General features: G+C 40.0%; 1 protein-coding gene across 1 annotated transcript in view; it reads right to left on the minus strand.

Moving 5' to 3' along the window:
• Positions 1 to 375: 375 nt before the first annotated feature.
• The window catches only part of ASPG (asparaginase), a gene marked incomplete at its 5' end in the record, with an annotated part of 46457 nt that continues 30224 nt past the window's right edge, over positions 376 to 16608 (minus strand). The window contains 6 exons of the mRNA XM_084270469.1: positions 376 to 781; positions 2456 to 2514; positions 2837 to 2936; positions 8851 to 8937; positions 15160 to 15323; positions 16205 to 16300. Of these exons, the coding sequence (XP_084126595.1) occupies positions 2461 to 2514; positions 2837 to 2936; positions 8851 to 8937; positions 15160 to 15323; positions 16205 to 16300 (501 nt within the window). The 3' untranslated portion in view covers positions 376 to 781; positions 2456 to 2460. The remainder of the gene's footprint in view (positions 782 to 2455; positions 2515 to 2836; positions 2937 to 8850; positions 8938 to 15159; positions 15324 to 16204; positions 16301 to 16608) is intronic.

A 16608-nucleotide genomic window follows, 5' to 3' on the forward strand; every position in this document is an offset into this window, starting at 1 on the left:
TTTTCTTCTTTAGTCTGAAACTGTTGGGACTTCAAACTTGGGGCCTGTTAATACTGAGATCACATTTACAGTCCAAAGAATTCTGCGTCCAGCATGTAGCAATCTTGATTATATTCCGGTCAGGATGTGGGAAAGATGCTATTAGAAACAAAACAATCAATTCACTTAGAGAGTCCCACAAACATGCTTTATGGCATCTGCCTCCTACTCATTTTAAGTGAGGTTTTATAGTGACACACTGGTGAAGATTAGTACACAACTGCAGGCAGATGCCCATGACTGATTCAATTGTTTGCACTGACACTCACATTTGCTGTAATTGCAACTGAAGTGATACAAGCCATGGTAAAAAACAAAGTGAAACCAACATTGTTCCTCAGAGATTTTATTAGCTGAAACCCAGAAACACACAATCCACTGTTTTTCCTTGGTAGGAATTCACCCCAGCATTTCCATTCCTGCAAATACCATCCTTGTTGATTTAACATAAGAAGATCCAAAAGGCCTCTTCAAAACAGAACTTGTGCAATGAAGGCAATACATTCCGGCCTCATTTCTTTATAAAAATGTCTTTTCAGAAAACCTGATTAAAAGATAAAGCAGCAAATTTGTAGAAAATCACTAAGAACTTAATGTGATTCTACATAAAGAGTATTTTAAGCTCTAGCATGGTCCAAGCTCAGCTACTATTGTTCTTTTCCTCTCTTCATCCTGTCACTGCTTACACCATTAGTGTTCCCAGTTGGTATTTCTGAAAAGGAGTGATCATCTTCTACAGCCTCTGGAGAGAAAGAAAATGGATGTTCAGAACTAGGTGGTATCCAAAATCTTCTAAGAGAGTATTTTGCAGCCTGCTAAGCAAGTCCTCATGCACTACTGCAAGACTTCCTTAACTGCCCACGCCACTGGTGGCTCAGTCCAGAGGAATTCAGAGATGATCCATGTAGGAGTTGAGTATTTAATACATCCTCACCCCATTTTCAAAACAAGAGAGACATTTCAATAAAAATGGGAACCCATTTGCAACATAACCCATACTGTAGAAGTATTTTTATCACCTTCACCCTGGATACTGGAAAACTTCCATTTAAATGCTCAAGGCTGTGATTTTATCTGTTCCTCATATCAACTAAAACCAACAAAAGTCACCAAAACTGTACTGGAAAGAAAAAAATTCTGATTCTGTCCTATGTTCATTTAATGATTTAGTCATTTACATAGTGATGAAAGAATGCTGTTGTTGAAGTTCCCCACTTACATACACATTAACTGACTCGCACTGATCAAGTGGGACACACAAGAGGCAAGGCAGACATGGGTGCAGCAAAACCTTTCACTAAATTTTGCATTAATTTTGTTTAATAAAGGAGATAATCTCCTCCCAGTATTTAAATTGGGATTAGACTTGCCCACATATCGGAGAAGAAATATCTGAATCAACAACCTATTGCATCAGAAAGGAGATTGGAGAAATGAGTGGCAAGTGTTTCAAATGTCTCCAGTTACAGCACAGTACTGGAGACGGTCAAACGCCCAGACAAGTTTCCTATGGAGAGACTTGTCAGGTCTGATGCTCTGAACAGGAGGCTCACACCCGCTTCACATGCACACAGCGAGGGGAACACCCCTTGTATGGCAGCAGCACAAGAGAGATTAATGCTGGGAGTCTGCAGCAGAGACGACCAGGCAGCTACCTCCATGGTCTGAGTAAGAGAGGCCATGGCATCGCTCTGTCCTGTGCCCAGGGGGGGAAGCCCTCGGCAGGGCTCTCTGCTCAAAGGGACCCTTCTGCAATCTCTGCATGTGGTACAATTGAGCCCTGTCTATTAACCATGTGCCTCATGTTTCCTGTGGAGGTTGATGACATTACACTAGAAGATGGGCTGGGGTGTGGTGCTCCATTAAAGAAAACAAGCTAGAGGGAGAGCACCTGTGGAAGAGCCATCGGTACTGCAGCAGCACCTCCTGAGCTGGAAGCTGTGCAGCTGAACATCTGCCACTGCCTCGCAGCTCTACTGCAGAGGGGTATCTCCTATGTCATGAGCATGGCACCCTGAAAACCAGGCCTGGCAAAGTGCCTAGTAAAAGGCCTTTCCTCTCTAATGCTGCCAGGGCAGAGGAGCACTACATTGTGACAGGCCAATGGAGCAAGGCATTGCTGCCCTCAGTGGCTTTAGTTGGGTAGCATTTAGATTTTCCAACCAAGTTCAGAACCACACTGTGGAATCACCATAAAAAAGCACTTCCAGGCTCAGGCTGAAAGAGGAAGAAATTTTAGTCCCACACTACAAAGAATGATTAAAGTATTCAGAGTTGTATGAGAAACTGGGGCAGGGACTGCAGCTTGAACCCAGATGCCATAGGCTGAACTTGAGTTTAAATACAAGATCCCCACTCAGCAGCAAACACTGCTCTGTATATTTCAGAAGTCTCATGCTTGAAACTGAGACCTTACCTTCTTCACTTCTTTTGTCTGAAGAAGTCAAGAACTTCCTTATGCCCTGTAGCCTCTGCCTGTAAGTAGAAACATGAATAAATCCTGCCATCCTGTGCACCAGGACATGCAAATACTTACTTGTGGGAAGTAAGACTGGGTTACCACAAAATAATTAAAATCCAATTTAAATTTTAATTCTTCTGACACGGATGAGAAAATTCTGGCTCCAACAGTTTATTACTTCAGAACAGCATCAGGCCTGAGTTTGTAACAAACTCTAACCCAGTTTATAGTCCCCAAAGCAGCATTTACTTTCCCCAAACTAATATTACCCGACAGCGTGCGTTATTACTCACACATCTAGCATGCCACATGGAGTACAGCCACATGCACACTTACTACTTGTAGGGCATTCCTGCCATCGTAGCCAGTTTGTGCCATGTCTGCACCAGCTAGGTACCAGGCATACAGCCCATCCACGTCGCCTTTAGCTGTAAGGCTAGAAAAAGAACAGTTAATATTGGTTCCAAATCTTTCAAGCCCATTTCATCGTGCTCCTGGGTCCTGCCAATTAGCTCAGCAGGCAAATGTTGAACCAGAACAGGCTCAACATGGCTGCCAGGGTAGAGAGGTGAGTAAAGGAACACTATTACAACAGCTTTTAATAGCTGAGCAAGCAACACAGCTTGATGAATCAGTTCCTTAAATTAATAGGGCTGTGCTATAAGTACTTACAACAGGCTAGTTTCACATAGTGGGTGTGACTATGACCAAAGGGGGAAAAAAAAAAAAGTCATGCAGTTTCATATTTCACAACACAACATTTATCTCATGAAAGGAGTTGGGGGAGGGCAATGGCTAAATCAAGATGCAGCTGAGTATGTAAGGGCACAAGCAGATGTGCCAGCAATCAGAGCACCTTACTTAAAACCACTAAGAAACCCCCTTCCCAAGTTTGCATAACTATGTTTGTTATCAGAAGTGATGACAGCATAGTTATATGATATCATTTCAACAGTAACACAGCTACTTTTAAAAAAAATTTTATGATAGTTTGTTAGTTTTAAGTGGACAGCAAAAAAAAAAGCTTTAAGATGACCTCTATCTGCTGTATATAACACTATGAGCAATAGAAAGGATTAAAACAAAGCACATACAAATGAGTTGAAGCTTTCAGAGGAATGTACACCAGGTTGTTTCCTCACACATCTGCTGGTAGTCTCCTCCATAATACTTAAGGTTAATTTTTAACTTTTGATTTTGTAGAAGGACTAACAGCCTGTATGTCTGAAAAAGCCCTACCAGCCATACCAAGCCTGTGGACAGGCCAGACTGGCAGCAACACTGGAAGAACTGCCTTCAGTTTTGTTAAGAAACCAGCATCTGTCAAGCTTCAGACCTGAACTTGCCCTGTGCTCACAGATTGTTTCAACAGAGCCACCCTGATAATCATCAAGTGAGGTTGAATCTCATTAAGAGAGATGGAAACCTCCTCAAACTTATTAAGTTCAGAGTTTGCTGCCTTAACCAGTGCTTGCTGTGAGGGAACAGGAGACTGCTGGCAGCAGGGATGGAGAATGGGGATAGGTTCCTGGGTATGACAACCAAGCCAGGCAGACCTGGTGGAGAGTGGAGAAGGCTGGAAGATGCAACAGGCAGTCAGTCAGGTAAGCTTAAGGAAGAAACCCTGAAAGCAAGACTGCAACATTCACTGCTAGGCTGAAATCACTTCTGTTGTTGATTGAATCCCTTTAAGTTCATGAAAAAAACCTGTTTTCAGGTAAGTTGAAGCCTCTAATTGCAACAGTCTGAGGAGAAAGTCAAAGAGCAGCTTTTGCTTGCAGCAGTCCCAGAGGTTGGGCAGGAAAAGGGAAAGCAAACTGAATGCCTCTGTACAAGCCTATGAACCCTGAGACAGGGCAGAAGACCTACAGCTCAGGCCTTGGGGGGGGGATGAGGAAGTAGCAGTGGGGTGCTATGAGGTTTAGCAGTGCTTCAGTCTGATATTATGAAGGAAAGGATCAATAAATCATTAATTAAAATGGACATCACAAAAAAAGTGTCCCTTCAGAAGCAATATGGAAACAGAGGAAGACAGAGGCTGTCTAACAGGAAGCTCAGTGGGAAGTCCTTGAGGAAGCTATAGGAAAAAAGTAAACGTCAATAAAGAAAAAAAGTATTAGTAAAGCAGAGGAGAAATTGCTTAGCAGTTACTTCAGAAACAGAAGAATGATTGTTATTTACAAAGACAAGTCTCTTGCTGGTGACACTGAAAGGTCTCAGAATTAAGGAAGGAACAAATAAATGAAAGGCTTATCTAGTGAGGGTTGTGAGCATCTCCTATACTGGACAAAAAAAGCACTGTTTGCCAAACAATCTCACTGTTCAGCCACATGCAAAGCAAAAACTCAACCTGCATACCCTGAGCAATTCAGCTAGCATCACTGTAACTAACAGGGACTACTGCCCTTACTTGAAAATTAAGTACCTAACCTGTTCAGAAAGAGCAATTTAACCCCCATTGCCAGAGGTCACCACTGTGCAGTGGTCTCCTTCCATGACATCAGAGCAATCCAGATACACAGAAGTACCTTCAATTTTGCAGCAGCCATTTAGTGATCAAGTGAGACCTGCATTCTATGGGAACTATGATGCAGAGAATACCAAGTGATGTAGCTTGTGAGAAAATTTAGATACAGCTCTAAATAAAGACACCTACTATTCACTAAATTGATTATAATCAAGAACACCACAAAACATTTTCTCCGGTTACAGATCACCATAGTCAAGTGAAGCACATCTTTATTTCCTTTACACACTCTAAGTGTACTTCATATAGTTAAATATATACATATAGGTCTTCTCAGCATACACTACAGGGACCTTTGCTCTCTGTTTTTCTCAGAGATAGTTATGGCAGCAATTCCAACAACAGTATATCCTCTAAGCAGCAGGTCCAACATTTTCATATCATGAAATGGATTAAAATTAACTATAATATACACTTGTCAGGATGCAGAACCTGCTTTGTTGACTAAGAACTACATATGTTTTACTAAACTATTCAATACCTCTTACAGCAGATAATCCCAGGTATGCTGCTTTATCAGTGGCCCTGGCATTTAGAAAAGACTGTACCCATTTCACAGTTTCAGCATGGCTAACATAGCCATGATGACAACAGAGCTATGATAACAAAGACAGTGGTAAAATAATTATGCTCTCTGATTTTGTGCCTCCTGTCACACTAGCATCAAGCAAACTCATTACAGGAGCTGCTGTTTACTGCTCCGTTACTGTCAAGGTATATCAGATCAGGATGGAAGCTGCTCAGGCTGCTGAGGGCTTGAAGAACAAGGGCCAGTGCAGTTATGGATCTGGGAAAGAATGAGTATAGTTAAATGACATCTTGGGATTCCTTCCTGCCTGCTCAGGTACTAGGATTTTATTCTTCCTAGGGACACAAAGCTCTGATATTTTCAGTGATTCTTCCAGTGATTCAGTGATTTCTTTTTTCATTGTTTATTTAAAGCAAATAGGAAATACTTTCTGGTTTTAGGTTCATCATTACCCCAACAGAAGAGATCTTTTGCTTTTTTTTTTTTTTTAAATGTAACTTGCTTCTTGAGGATTTTCAAGTCCAGCACAAGGCATGGGCTGTTCTATCCTGAACACATTTGTGAGTGCTGCCCTTAGCCACTATCTCCACTCTGCTTTCAGTTGAGACAAACAGATTTCTTTCAAAGACAGTAGGTGTTAGAAGCTTGGTCCTAATTCCCACAGAAGCATCTTTATTCCTCCTCTGAGAAGAAATTGTGACATTAACAGATTGCTAACATTGAGGCCTCTTTCCCATTTCAAAACAAAGCCACGAACCAGATACCAATCATCAACAAAGTGGTTCTAAAAAAATCAGACTAACACCTCTCACTTAAAAAAAGAAACAAGAAAGTGAGACCATGAAAGATTTAGTAACTATCCTGATGAAGCTGTACAACTCTCAGTTCTGGCTGGTACTCCTTTACCTCTCAAAAAGGCCAAAGGAGCATTATCTCCAAAATCTTCCAACTGAACTAATTCTATTCTAAAATCATGAGTCTAAACAGAAGGAAGCTGAGGAGACAGCTTTAGAACACAAAAATCACTGTTGATGGTTATGAAAGCCAGTTTGTTCGAGGATAGCTAAGTAGCAAGGGGGAAAATGTGATTATAGATTCTAATTCAGAGACAGCTATATGGGAGGAAAAAGCTGAGTAAAGTAAGTGCAGGAGCTTCTTTCTTCTAAAAGTCAAGAACCTGACATGCTGCCTTAGTGACAAATTCAGACTGGTGCAAATTGCAGCTTAAGGGACATTGCAAGATAGAAGAGATGTAGAACAAGATGCTATTAACAGCTTGTTCTGTAAGCAGCCTAAACCATGTGTACATGTTGACTGTCATGAAGGTGCCAGTGCCTGCGAAGAGAAGGCTCGAAATGAGTGGGTAAGAGGTAGGACAGAGAGCTGAGCCTGAGTAAGTTGGAAAAAATAGTGTATCAGGCAGGTAATATGAGGATACTCTAGAAAAAGTATCTAAGACATTTTGGCAGGAGGTCAAGCATCTCAGATGTAATAACTTTTAGGCATCTGAGTAACCCTCTGTGGAAAAAGCTCCCCTTGGTATGCCAGGCCCTCTAAAACAGCAAGAGGAAAGCAAGGCCGTCAGTTCTGCAGGAGTTCTGCATCGAAGAGCCACCGTTCACAGACAGTCCAGCACATTGCAGCTTGACCACTGCTTCAGGCTGGCTGTGCTCCTGGGACACACCTGCAGTGAGGTTTGCCAGTGTGCACGCCTTTGGGCCACAGCCACTACTCCAGCTGCTAGCCAGGAGAGCCACGGCCCTGTCTCCTGACCAGCACTGAGATGGAGAGCTCCTTCCTCTCTCCCCCTAAGCATGCCACTCCATGCCAAGTCCTCATTCAGCCTCTGCACACACATGCACTCCCACTCTCTGTGTGAAAAATTTACATTGTTTTTAATAAACTTATTACTATCAATGCAAGTTCAAAATATCTTAAGTGTTTATTATCAAAATACCAGCTTTGATCAACAGGAGCAGATGCAGGGTGTCCAGTCCTCCTTGAAATGCTGTAACAGACTGCATCAGAAATACTTTGTTTAAAGTGCTCTTGTTTTCTGTTGGTTGTTTTTTTTGGACATACTATTCCCAGGTCAGCTAGCCAAACTGGTTCTGCATGTGGCACTGGGGCTGAAGAAGGGGCCTATCTATTTGCAGAAGAACACTGTTCCCCTCACCTTCTTGGCAGATGGAAACTATGCAAAATAAGGGTTTAGTTCTGCCCTGACTCTTCCACAGTGCCCTGGGAAGCACGTATTTAACTTCATGGTAAAAGCTGTATTTGTCCAGTGTCCTCAGAGTGTTACAACAATGGAAACACTCCAGCTAGTATTTCTTGACACCAGAATTACTCAGAGTCCAGTCTCTATCTAGACCATACATAAGCTTTACCTTGACCTTATAGTTTTGTAGACAATATACAGCACTGGCTGGTTCCTACAAGTATCATGGTTTCCTGCCAAGATCTGATACAAAAGGTCAGTACTCAGGGGGTTTGGGGTTTTTTTGGTTTTGAGAAGACAAAAATAAGTAGTAAAATCTGTAAGTGATTTTTAGCAAATACGTGAAGCTTTCTTACAATTTCCAGAGTAATTTCTAATCCAGGACCAATACTGTAAAAAATAAATATGCCCTGTTTCCTCCAAGCACTTTTATTTAGAAAGGGTGTGGAGGAAGCTCTTTCTTTTCATAAAATACATCCATACTATTCAGCTGATCTATATATTAAAAGCAACTGTTTGGAAAACGAGGTTTAAGAGAAGATTAAATCCTCTTAATATTAAATACAGATATGGTGGACAGCTGTTAAAAAGTGTTGTGGTTAAAACTATTTGTCTCTGATTTAGTTATTTTTAAGAATGATATTATGTTAGAGTAGAAGCTATTCCCATATAAGTGAAAAGCGGATTTTTAAGAAAATAAAAGTGATACATTGTGTGGCTTTATTCTCAAATAGAGATGCTATTAAATCACACCTTGCACAGCTTCCTCCACACCCTTTCTAAATAAAAGTGCTTGGAGGAAACAGGGCATATTTGCTTCCAGCTCACTTACCCTCACAGTACTCCCTACTTTGGAACTCTGGAGTTACTGGTGCTCTGACACAGAGCTCATTTTTAATTTCATCACTCGTTTCCTCATTATTAGTCCAGCAAAAGGACAACCACATCATGTGCCAGGGACCCAGATGTTTCTTGGAAGTTATCAATGCTGTTCTCCATGCTGAGAGCCTCTTCTGAAAAACCATCCCCCTCCATCCCAATTCCAGGGCCACCTCACTTTATATCATACTTACTTGCAGAGTGTTGTTCCAATGTTCTCCACATCATGGCTTGAGAGGTGAGCTCCTGTTTCTCGTAACAAATTAATCACTTCTATGTGCCTTTATGAAAGGAATAGAAAAAACAGAGAAATTGTCTTGACTGGCAGGTTCCCCCACCCCCAAAATCCAACATTATTCACATACATAGAGAGTGAAAGCTCTTTTATGAAATTCATCAGCATCACAGGAGGACTGAATCTTTGCCGAGGTGTAGTAAACAGATCTGCCCTCCCTATCAAAAAATCAGTCACATACTGAACTCATGAAAATGTTAAGTTCAGCTCTGATAGAAAAGACATATCCTTTCTTTTCAGAAAAGTTTTATTTTCTTTAGTGCTAGCTTAATTTAACACTTGGAATATTAGCAACTGAATTACACAGCAACAGTGAGGACACTTATTACCTAGCATCATTCCTGTATTTTACAGGATACAATATCTATATATACAATGCCTATATATACACCAGTGTTACATAAAACATGTATCTTGCAGATAAGCAAGGTTTAGGGTAATATAGAGGCTAATTAGGCTTTTAGAGCTTCAAGATTGCATCAGTGTTCTTACGAACCTCCCACAAAAGCACAATTTTTCCTAACCCCCTCCTCCCAATACCTTTTCTATTTATTTCCACCTGGAATCTTCAGGTGGTCTTATTTGTCCTTTCCTTTGAGATAAAGGAACAAATAGAAATTTAAGCACTACTAGTCAACTCCTATATCGTAGTGAGATGCTTGAGAAAGTCTATGGAAAAGGCTTGTCTCTAGAGGCTCTGTCATGTGTAAAAAACATGACAGTTGTAAAATGTGAAAAATGCATTTTTCACAAGTGATGTAGTAAAAGTTTTAGACCTATGTTCCAAAAGGAAGTGACAATGTGATCCTCTGCTAAACAAATTATCTAGCTCACAAATCCAAATACAGGTTTTTTCCTCCAGAGAGAGAACATGACACCAGTAGATCAGGAATAGTTTCATAGTTCCTCTTTTAAGCAAGTTGAAAATAACCACAACGGTTCAAAATTATGAGTTAAGCATATAATTGTAATAGGAAATATATGGGCTTTCCCAACCCATTACCTAAACACTCATCTGTATTACTTAAAAATAAAAAAAATAAGCTTACAAACAAGTTCTGCTTAATCCCTTCCATTTTCTCAGGGGTAGCCATGGACCTTTCCATTTTAGAACTGGAATAAACTGCTTATCTAATCCCTCTTCTTTTTAGGAAAATCCATCCTGAATGAGAAGCTAATTTACAGTTATCTATATTAAGCCCATGTAAGCTCGTATGTTTCATATAAGAATTTCTGAAGTAAAACAACTGTGCAGATGCCATAGGAATCATTTTGCTTTTCCTAACATAGGTTATTTGTCCTACCAGACTGATTTATTTAAATTGTACTTTGTTTTAACTGACAGCCAAAAAATAAAGGTTTTTTTCTTCATTTCATGGCAAAACATCTCTGGAACAGCACATGCCACAGGTTTGTTCAGTTATCTAAACTATTTTCTCAGGTGGGTACCTTACAACATTGCTAGTCACCCACAAGCATCTCCTTGAGCCAGTAAATAACAGCACAGCTTCCTGTTTTTCATTCTGTGTGGGACTTGGAGTGGGACTTTATAAAGTCTTTGATACAGTTAGACAGGGTTGGGGGTATTTTCCCCACATGTTTAACACAACTAATTTAAATGAGGAAAAAAATGTAGTTTGAAATAAAAGAAGTCTTTAACCATTAAAACAAACAAGTGTTTACAATAAATGCTCACAATAAAACATTCCTAAATAGAAGTTCAATGTCCCAATGACTTGGAAACATTCAAAATCATGTTTCTTGGTATAGTGGGAAGTAGTGAACATCCCACTATTTGTTAAGTGAAGGGTAAAGGAGAGAAAGAATAAGGACAAATAGTAATGTGCAACCTAAGTGTGTTAGATTTAGTACTGTGATTATGAAGAGCAGATCCATCCAAGAAAGTAAACAGTCCACCTCTCACATCCCCATCACTTCAACATGTAGAGAAAAGTCACACTACAGCTTATTCCTAATTGCACACAAACAGTATCTGCATTCTGAAGAAGCTGAAGACCTATCTAGAGTACCAGTTCTGCTGTCTCTCTTGTACCTACCACAAGAGCATTATTCATATTTCAAGAGGCTGCCTGCAAATTTTCTGATACTGTTATGTCCAAGGCCATAAGAGGTGTTTGTCTTTTGAAGTTGTTTCTATAAGTGCTGTTCTCCAGAGTAACCACTGGACAGTGAACATTCAAGGCATGGAGGGAAGGCTGACATCATGTTAGCATAGGGTGCAGAGCTATTTGTCCAGTCTAGCCCCATCCAATAAGCAAAACCATGAGGAGCTATTATCACAGAATGGTAGGGGTTAGAAGGGACCTCAAAAGATGATCTAGTCCAACACCCCTTTCAGAGCAGGATTACCCAGAGCAGGCTGCACAGGAGAGCATCCAGGCAGGTTTCAAATACCTGCAGGGATGGAAACTCCACAACCTCTCCTGGCAGTCTGTTCCAGTGCTCTGCTACCCTCACAGTAAAGACGTTCTTCATGTTTAGGTGGAGCTTCCTATATCCAAGCTTGTGCCCACTGCCTCTTGTCCTGTCACTGAGCACCACTAAAAAAACCAAAACAATCCATCCTCCTGACACCCACCCCTCAAGTATTTATAAGTATTGGGAATATGTCCACTCAGTCTTCTCTAGGCTAAAAAGTCTCAAGTTCCTCAGCTTTTCTTTCTAAGAGAGGTGTTTTAGTCCCCTAATCATCTTCATAGCCCATTGTTGTACCCCTCCAGTAGCTCCCTGTCCTTCTTGAACTGGGGAGCCCGGACCTGCACACAGTATTTCAGATATGGCTTCACCAGTGCAGAACAGAGAGAGACAAGAAGCACCCTTGACTTGCTGGACACGCTTTTCTTGAATACATGTGAACTATTCCTGACTCTCCCTTTTCTTATTGTGTGGCTCTTGGTCAGACTCAGGCTATACAAACAATGCTGTTTTGCATGCACTACTTAAAGTAGCATTTTGATACTACCACTGTCATTTATCCACACTGAAGAAAAACACAAATAGACAAGAAGTGGTTCTAGTGTCTTGTCCCTGCTAGATGCCATTACTGATAATACTGGAGATAAAAGCTGGGATCTGTAGTAATATTTTAATGGATCAATAACAAATTGAATTATTTGGTGTGGTCTTCTACATTCACTGCTATGAGTGAAGTTTGAGGTGCAGATAAAGACACTTAGCAGTTCTCAAGGGCTCTGGACTTGCAGCAACCAAGGTGCCTTACAGTACATATCATCTTAGGCCTTGACTTGGCAGACACTTATTAAAAGTGAATCAACTTCAAAAGGGATGAATCACCCATGTGAAATTAACACTCATGTAAGAGTTTGCAGGATTGGGGCCTTAGGGTGCACACCTTCCACCAACTCTCTTTAAAGAAATGCAGGTGTAATGTATATCCAAACTTGACTGGCTTCATTCTTTTTAATGCTTGCTCCCCTAGCAACTGGAATGGTTATGGCAGGATTAGCTTAGTTTCACTTGCTGGGTTTTCTGCATGCTATCAGTGGGAATTTTATGCTCAAGTAGTGTAAGGGACAGGCTTTGGTGCAATTCTGGAGTCAGTGGTGGTTACATTTTTCACTCTGCCTTAGATTTCCTGAAGTAATGTAAATGTAACCTTGCAAAATATCAAGCATTTAAATTCATATTTACGTGGGAGGTAATTTTACTGCCCTAATCTGATGTTCTCACAGCACTGTATGAGCAACTCCCCATTTTCAACCTTTTACCACTGCTCTACAAGTAAATGGAAGTGCTTTTACTACATAAAATATACACAATTTTTATTCAAGACATTTTCCTGCTTAGAGAATTTCTGTTATTAAAAAAATATTATTCTATTGTTTTGAAAATGAATTATCCCTTGAGGGTACTCTAAGAAATTAAAGGAATGCTACTAATTTTGATATGTCAAGCAACTGGCCTAAACTAACAGTGGTCTGTTTAGCTTCATGCATAAAGTGAATGAGACAAGCAAATTGCAGAGTTACAAATGAAAAAGCGGAAATGCAGTAGTTGATTTCTTCTTTAGAAAAGGACTCCACATTTAACCATCTAAAGAAACAAAGAGTCACTTAAAGTAAAAAAAAATAAAAATTAAGAGGCTGTTGATATAGATCAAGTTGCTGGTCCACTAGCTGACAGTGCTGTGTTAAGAAGCTTTTAAGAAGAGACATAACTCCTGATCATTGTTACAAATTATTAAATGGAAAAGAGAAATCAGTCATCATTATATAGGTTTGCATGCTAGGTTAAAAGGCAAGCCACTGAGAAATGTGACATAAAAAATGGAAGAAAGCTATTTTTAAGATAAGTGGATACTGTACTGCAGTGAAATGCCAATTAAACAAATATTAATTATCAGAAAATGGGATTAAGCTGATGCAATATTCCGTAAAATTGAGAAAGTTAGTGCTAAACATTTAAAGCACTGACTGCTCATTAAGATCTGTTTCCCCCGTTCCCTCTGTGCCCCTTTGCACACTGCATCAGGATAATGTCTTCACTTTCAGCACACAACTGCTTAATAAATAGAACTGAAATGTTTCTGTAGCAGAAATCATTTTAGTGGGTAGTGAATTACACACATATACAGCTGTCTGATTCTCCTCTATATGCTTATCAGTGTGAAATGCTGTGTGAGTACACAGCAGATCATAAATACACATTTATGAGATCAGTCCTCAGTCAGCCCTTCCTCTCATTCCAACAGAGGAAACAAAAAGAGAAACTGAAAATGGTTATGGTGCAGTTTCCTTTTACAACTCCCTATATCAAAATGGGTGTGCAGTTTTAAAGAGCTTAAGAGTCATAGTAGGAGTCTAATATGGGAGTGGCAATGCTAAGGAATCCAAACAACAAGCTCATGTGAAATTCCTCAGGCGGTAGATGGGTGCGGTAAAAAACGTAGGTGCCTGATTTGCAGGAACATCTAATGGTATCTAGTGCTTTAGCATTTTCTCACATTGGACTGGAGCCACCTCTATTCCACTGCGAGGTTATTTGTTTGATTTGCTGCCGGGCTTGTTTTCGCTTTAAGACTGTAAGGGTTGGCTACTGAAGGGCTTACATATTCATGAGACAAAGCAACAACTACAAAGCCATAGGCGACCATGGAGTAGGTATGGCAATAGCCAATAGCACAGTGTGGCCACACAGGACTTCCAATCTCAAGTTAAGAAAGCCTGCTGAGTTTCCTATATCTGGTCCTTGAGAGGGGAAAAGCCTTCGAGTTATTCCTGCAGCCAATGCAAAACCTGGATTGTCAGACCTCCCAAGGAGCCAACTGCAGCCTGACAGACCAGGTGAACTTGTCAACAGTAGAAAGCTGTAAGAATATTTGGGGACAGACATCCACCATGACCATGAAAACTGAATGACTCTAAGCTCCTTTACAAAAAAAAAAAAAAAGCTTCTCTCCTGCCATCATACAGACTGAATATGAGATAAGGAGCTGAAAGTGGATCAAAGAAACAAGAGATTAGGGCATGCAGCTTCTAACATGTTAGAAGACCAATGGCTCCGTGAATCCTCAGGCTATATAAATTAATTGTTTTAAAATTAAATGTTGATAACTGATAACTTCTATATTCTTTGCTGTGGCCATTCCTTAGGACCACACATCACAGAAAAGACCAGTGAGTCGCACATCCATGACTACCATTTAAGAACTGCTAACATCCAGAACAGGAAGAGGAAATCCACAGCGCTTGGCAGAGCCACACAGCCATCCCATGTAGTTATGAGGGGGTGGAAGGGGAAAAAAAAATATAAAAAAAAAAATAATCAAAGAACCTGTCACCCAGCAAGAAACTCAGGAAAGCACTGGGAAAAGGGGAAGATTAAAACATGTAAACCTACATGTATACTTTGTGCCAGTTGAAACAGTCAGGTCTTGATGAGAAAGTGGAGGACAAAGAAAGCTGACAGCCCATGGTCCTGCACTTTAATTTCTGACAGTTAAAAGGAGTTTAAATTCTGCATATCTGCTTTCATTTCATATTATCTTAAAAAACATGGTCTTTACATTTAGGGTGGTCACATCCTTTGATATGATGCTGGTTTGTGTTATATTATGTGCTGTCATTTACAATACAACTGCTGAGACAAAACAAAGGGATAGACTTTAAATCCAAAATGATAGGAGGTTTATAAACTTTATAGAGTGGTGTATAAATTATTTTGTTACCTGAACTCGATGGCATTCATCAGTGGGGTAGATCCATATCTGTCTCTAGCATAAACAGTTGCACCAGATGTCAACAGATACTCAACTAATGGTAAATGCCCTTCAGAGGCTGCGATATGAAGCGGAGTTCGGCCATCATAGTCTCCACAGCTCAAGTTGCCACCCTACAAAAGGACAGACCCTTCACATGCTGAAGAGACAATGACTGCACATTAAACTGTTGGTACAACAGGAGATGCATACACCACTTTGTAATTCTGCCACCAAAGTGTTAAGCTTGTAAAACATACTTAAAGCTTATCTTGTTAGTATTGTTTTAGCACCAATAAAGATATTTATTCCACCTTCTGCATGTTCTCCCCTCTACACCTATTTTCACTACAGCCCCTTCAGATATGCTCTTTATTACAGGATGCCACACAGCAGTTTTGTGCCCATAATCTGCTAATTTTACCTGTCATAGTGTATTGTTATTTTCAGGATATATTTATCCTTTCTTGAGGCCCGTTACCAAAGTCTCAAGAGTAGGGTAAACCAAGGCAAAGAGAAAAAAAATAGGTGTAGAAGATGATATGGGGAAATGCCTGTTTCTTTTTTCAGGTATAACCCAAGACAGAGATATGGGGGGAGCTAAAAATGCTGTATTAGCACTGCACTGTGTTTTGCTTAAATATAATTTTCAAGTTCTTTTTTTTTTAATCACGACAGATTTACATCCAAAAGCTGGGTAATATGAATATACATGAAGTTAAGCAGCACAAACCATTTTGAAGCGTTCCAAAGTTAGCAGATAAGAACTTGCATTTTAACCTACCTGCATTTTCACAGTTCAAAAGAAAATGTAAACAGCTAAGAATGAGATAGAGGAAAGAACATACCTGTTTTGAAAGGCAAAGACTGGGGAACCTAGAAGCCAACTATATTAGTCAAAGCACCTTGATTCTAAGACTTAGGTAGTTGCTTCCCAGTGAGCATAACTTCCTCCCATCATTTACAGCTCTATTTAAACATTCATGCTTTGTACAAACTGTTAATTTTACATTACCATTTCTGCTATGGCTCTTATTGCGTCTATGTCACCCAGTTTAGCTGCAGCACAAGCCAAAGGTGGAATTAATGCATCTCTTATGGCTTCTAACTCCTGAGAAACAAATAAAATTAAATGTTTAATATCAGCCTCACCTCTAATATGATTGATGTCCAAGTCATAAAAACACTGCCCTTGCTTTCATGTAAAGTTTTCAAATTAGTCATTTGGTTATTTTAAAATGGCAGCATTTAGTTCTTGGAAGGAAAGAAGTCTCATGTTTATTTCACATTTGATTGGTCTCATCCATCCATGAAGATTTATATCCTCACCTGGCAACACTACAATTACCTGATATCTAAATATACACCACTTAAGCTGCATGTACTAATTACCATCTCTGTACTGCCATAGTTACACAT

The sequence above is a fragment of the Gallinula chloropus genome (genome assembly GCF_964237585.1).
Source record: "Gallinula chloropus genome assembly, chromosome: 14".
NCBI lineage: Eukaryota > Metazoa > Chordata > Aves > Gruiformes > Rallidae > Gallinula > Gallinula chloropus.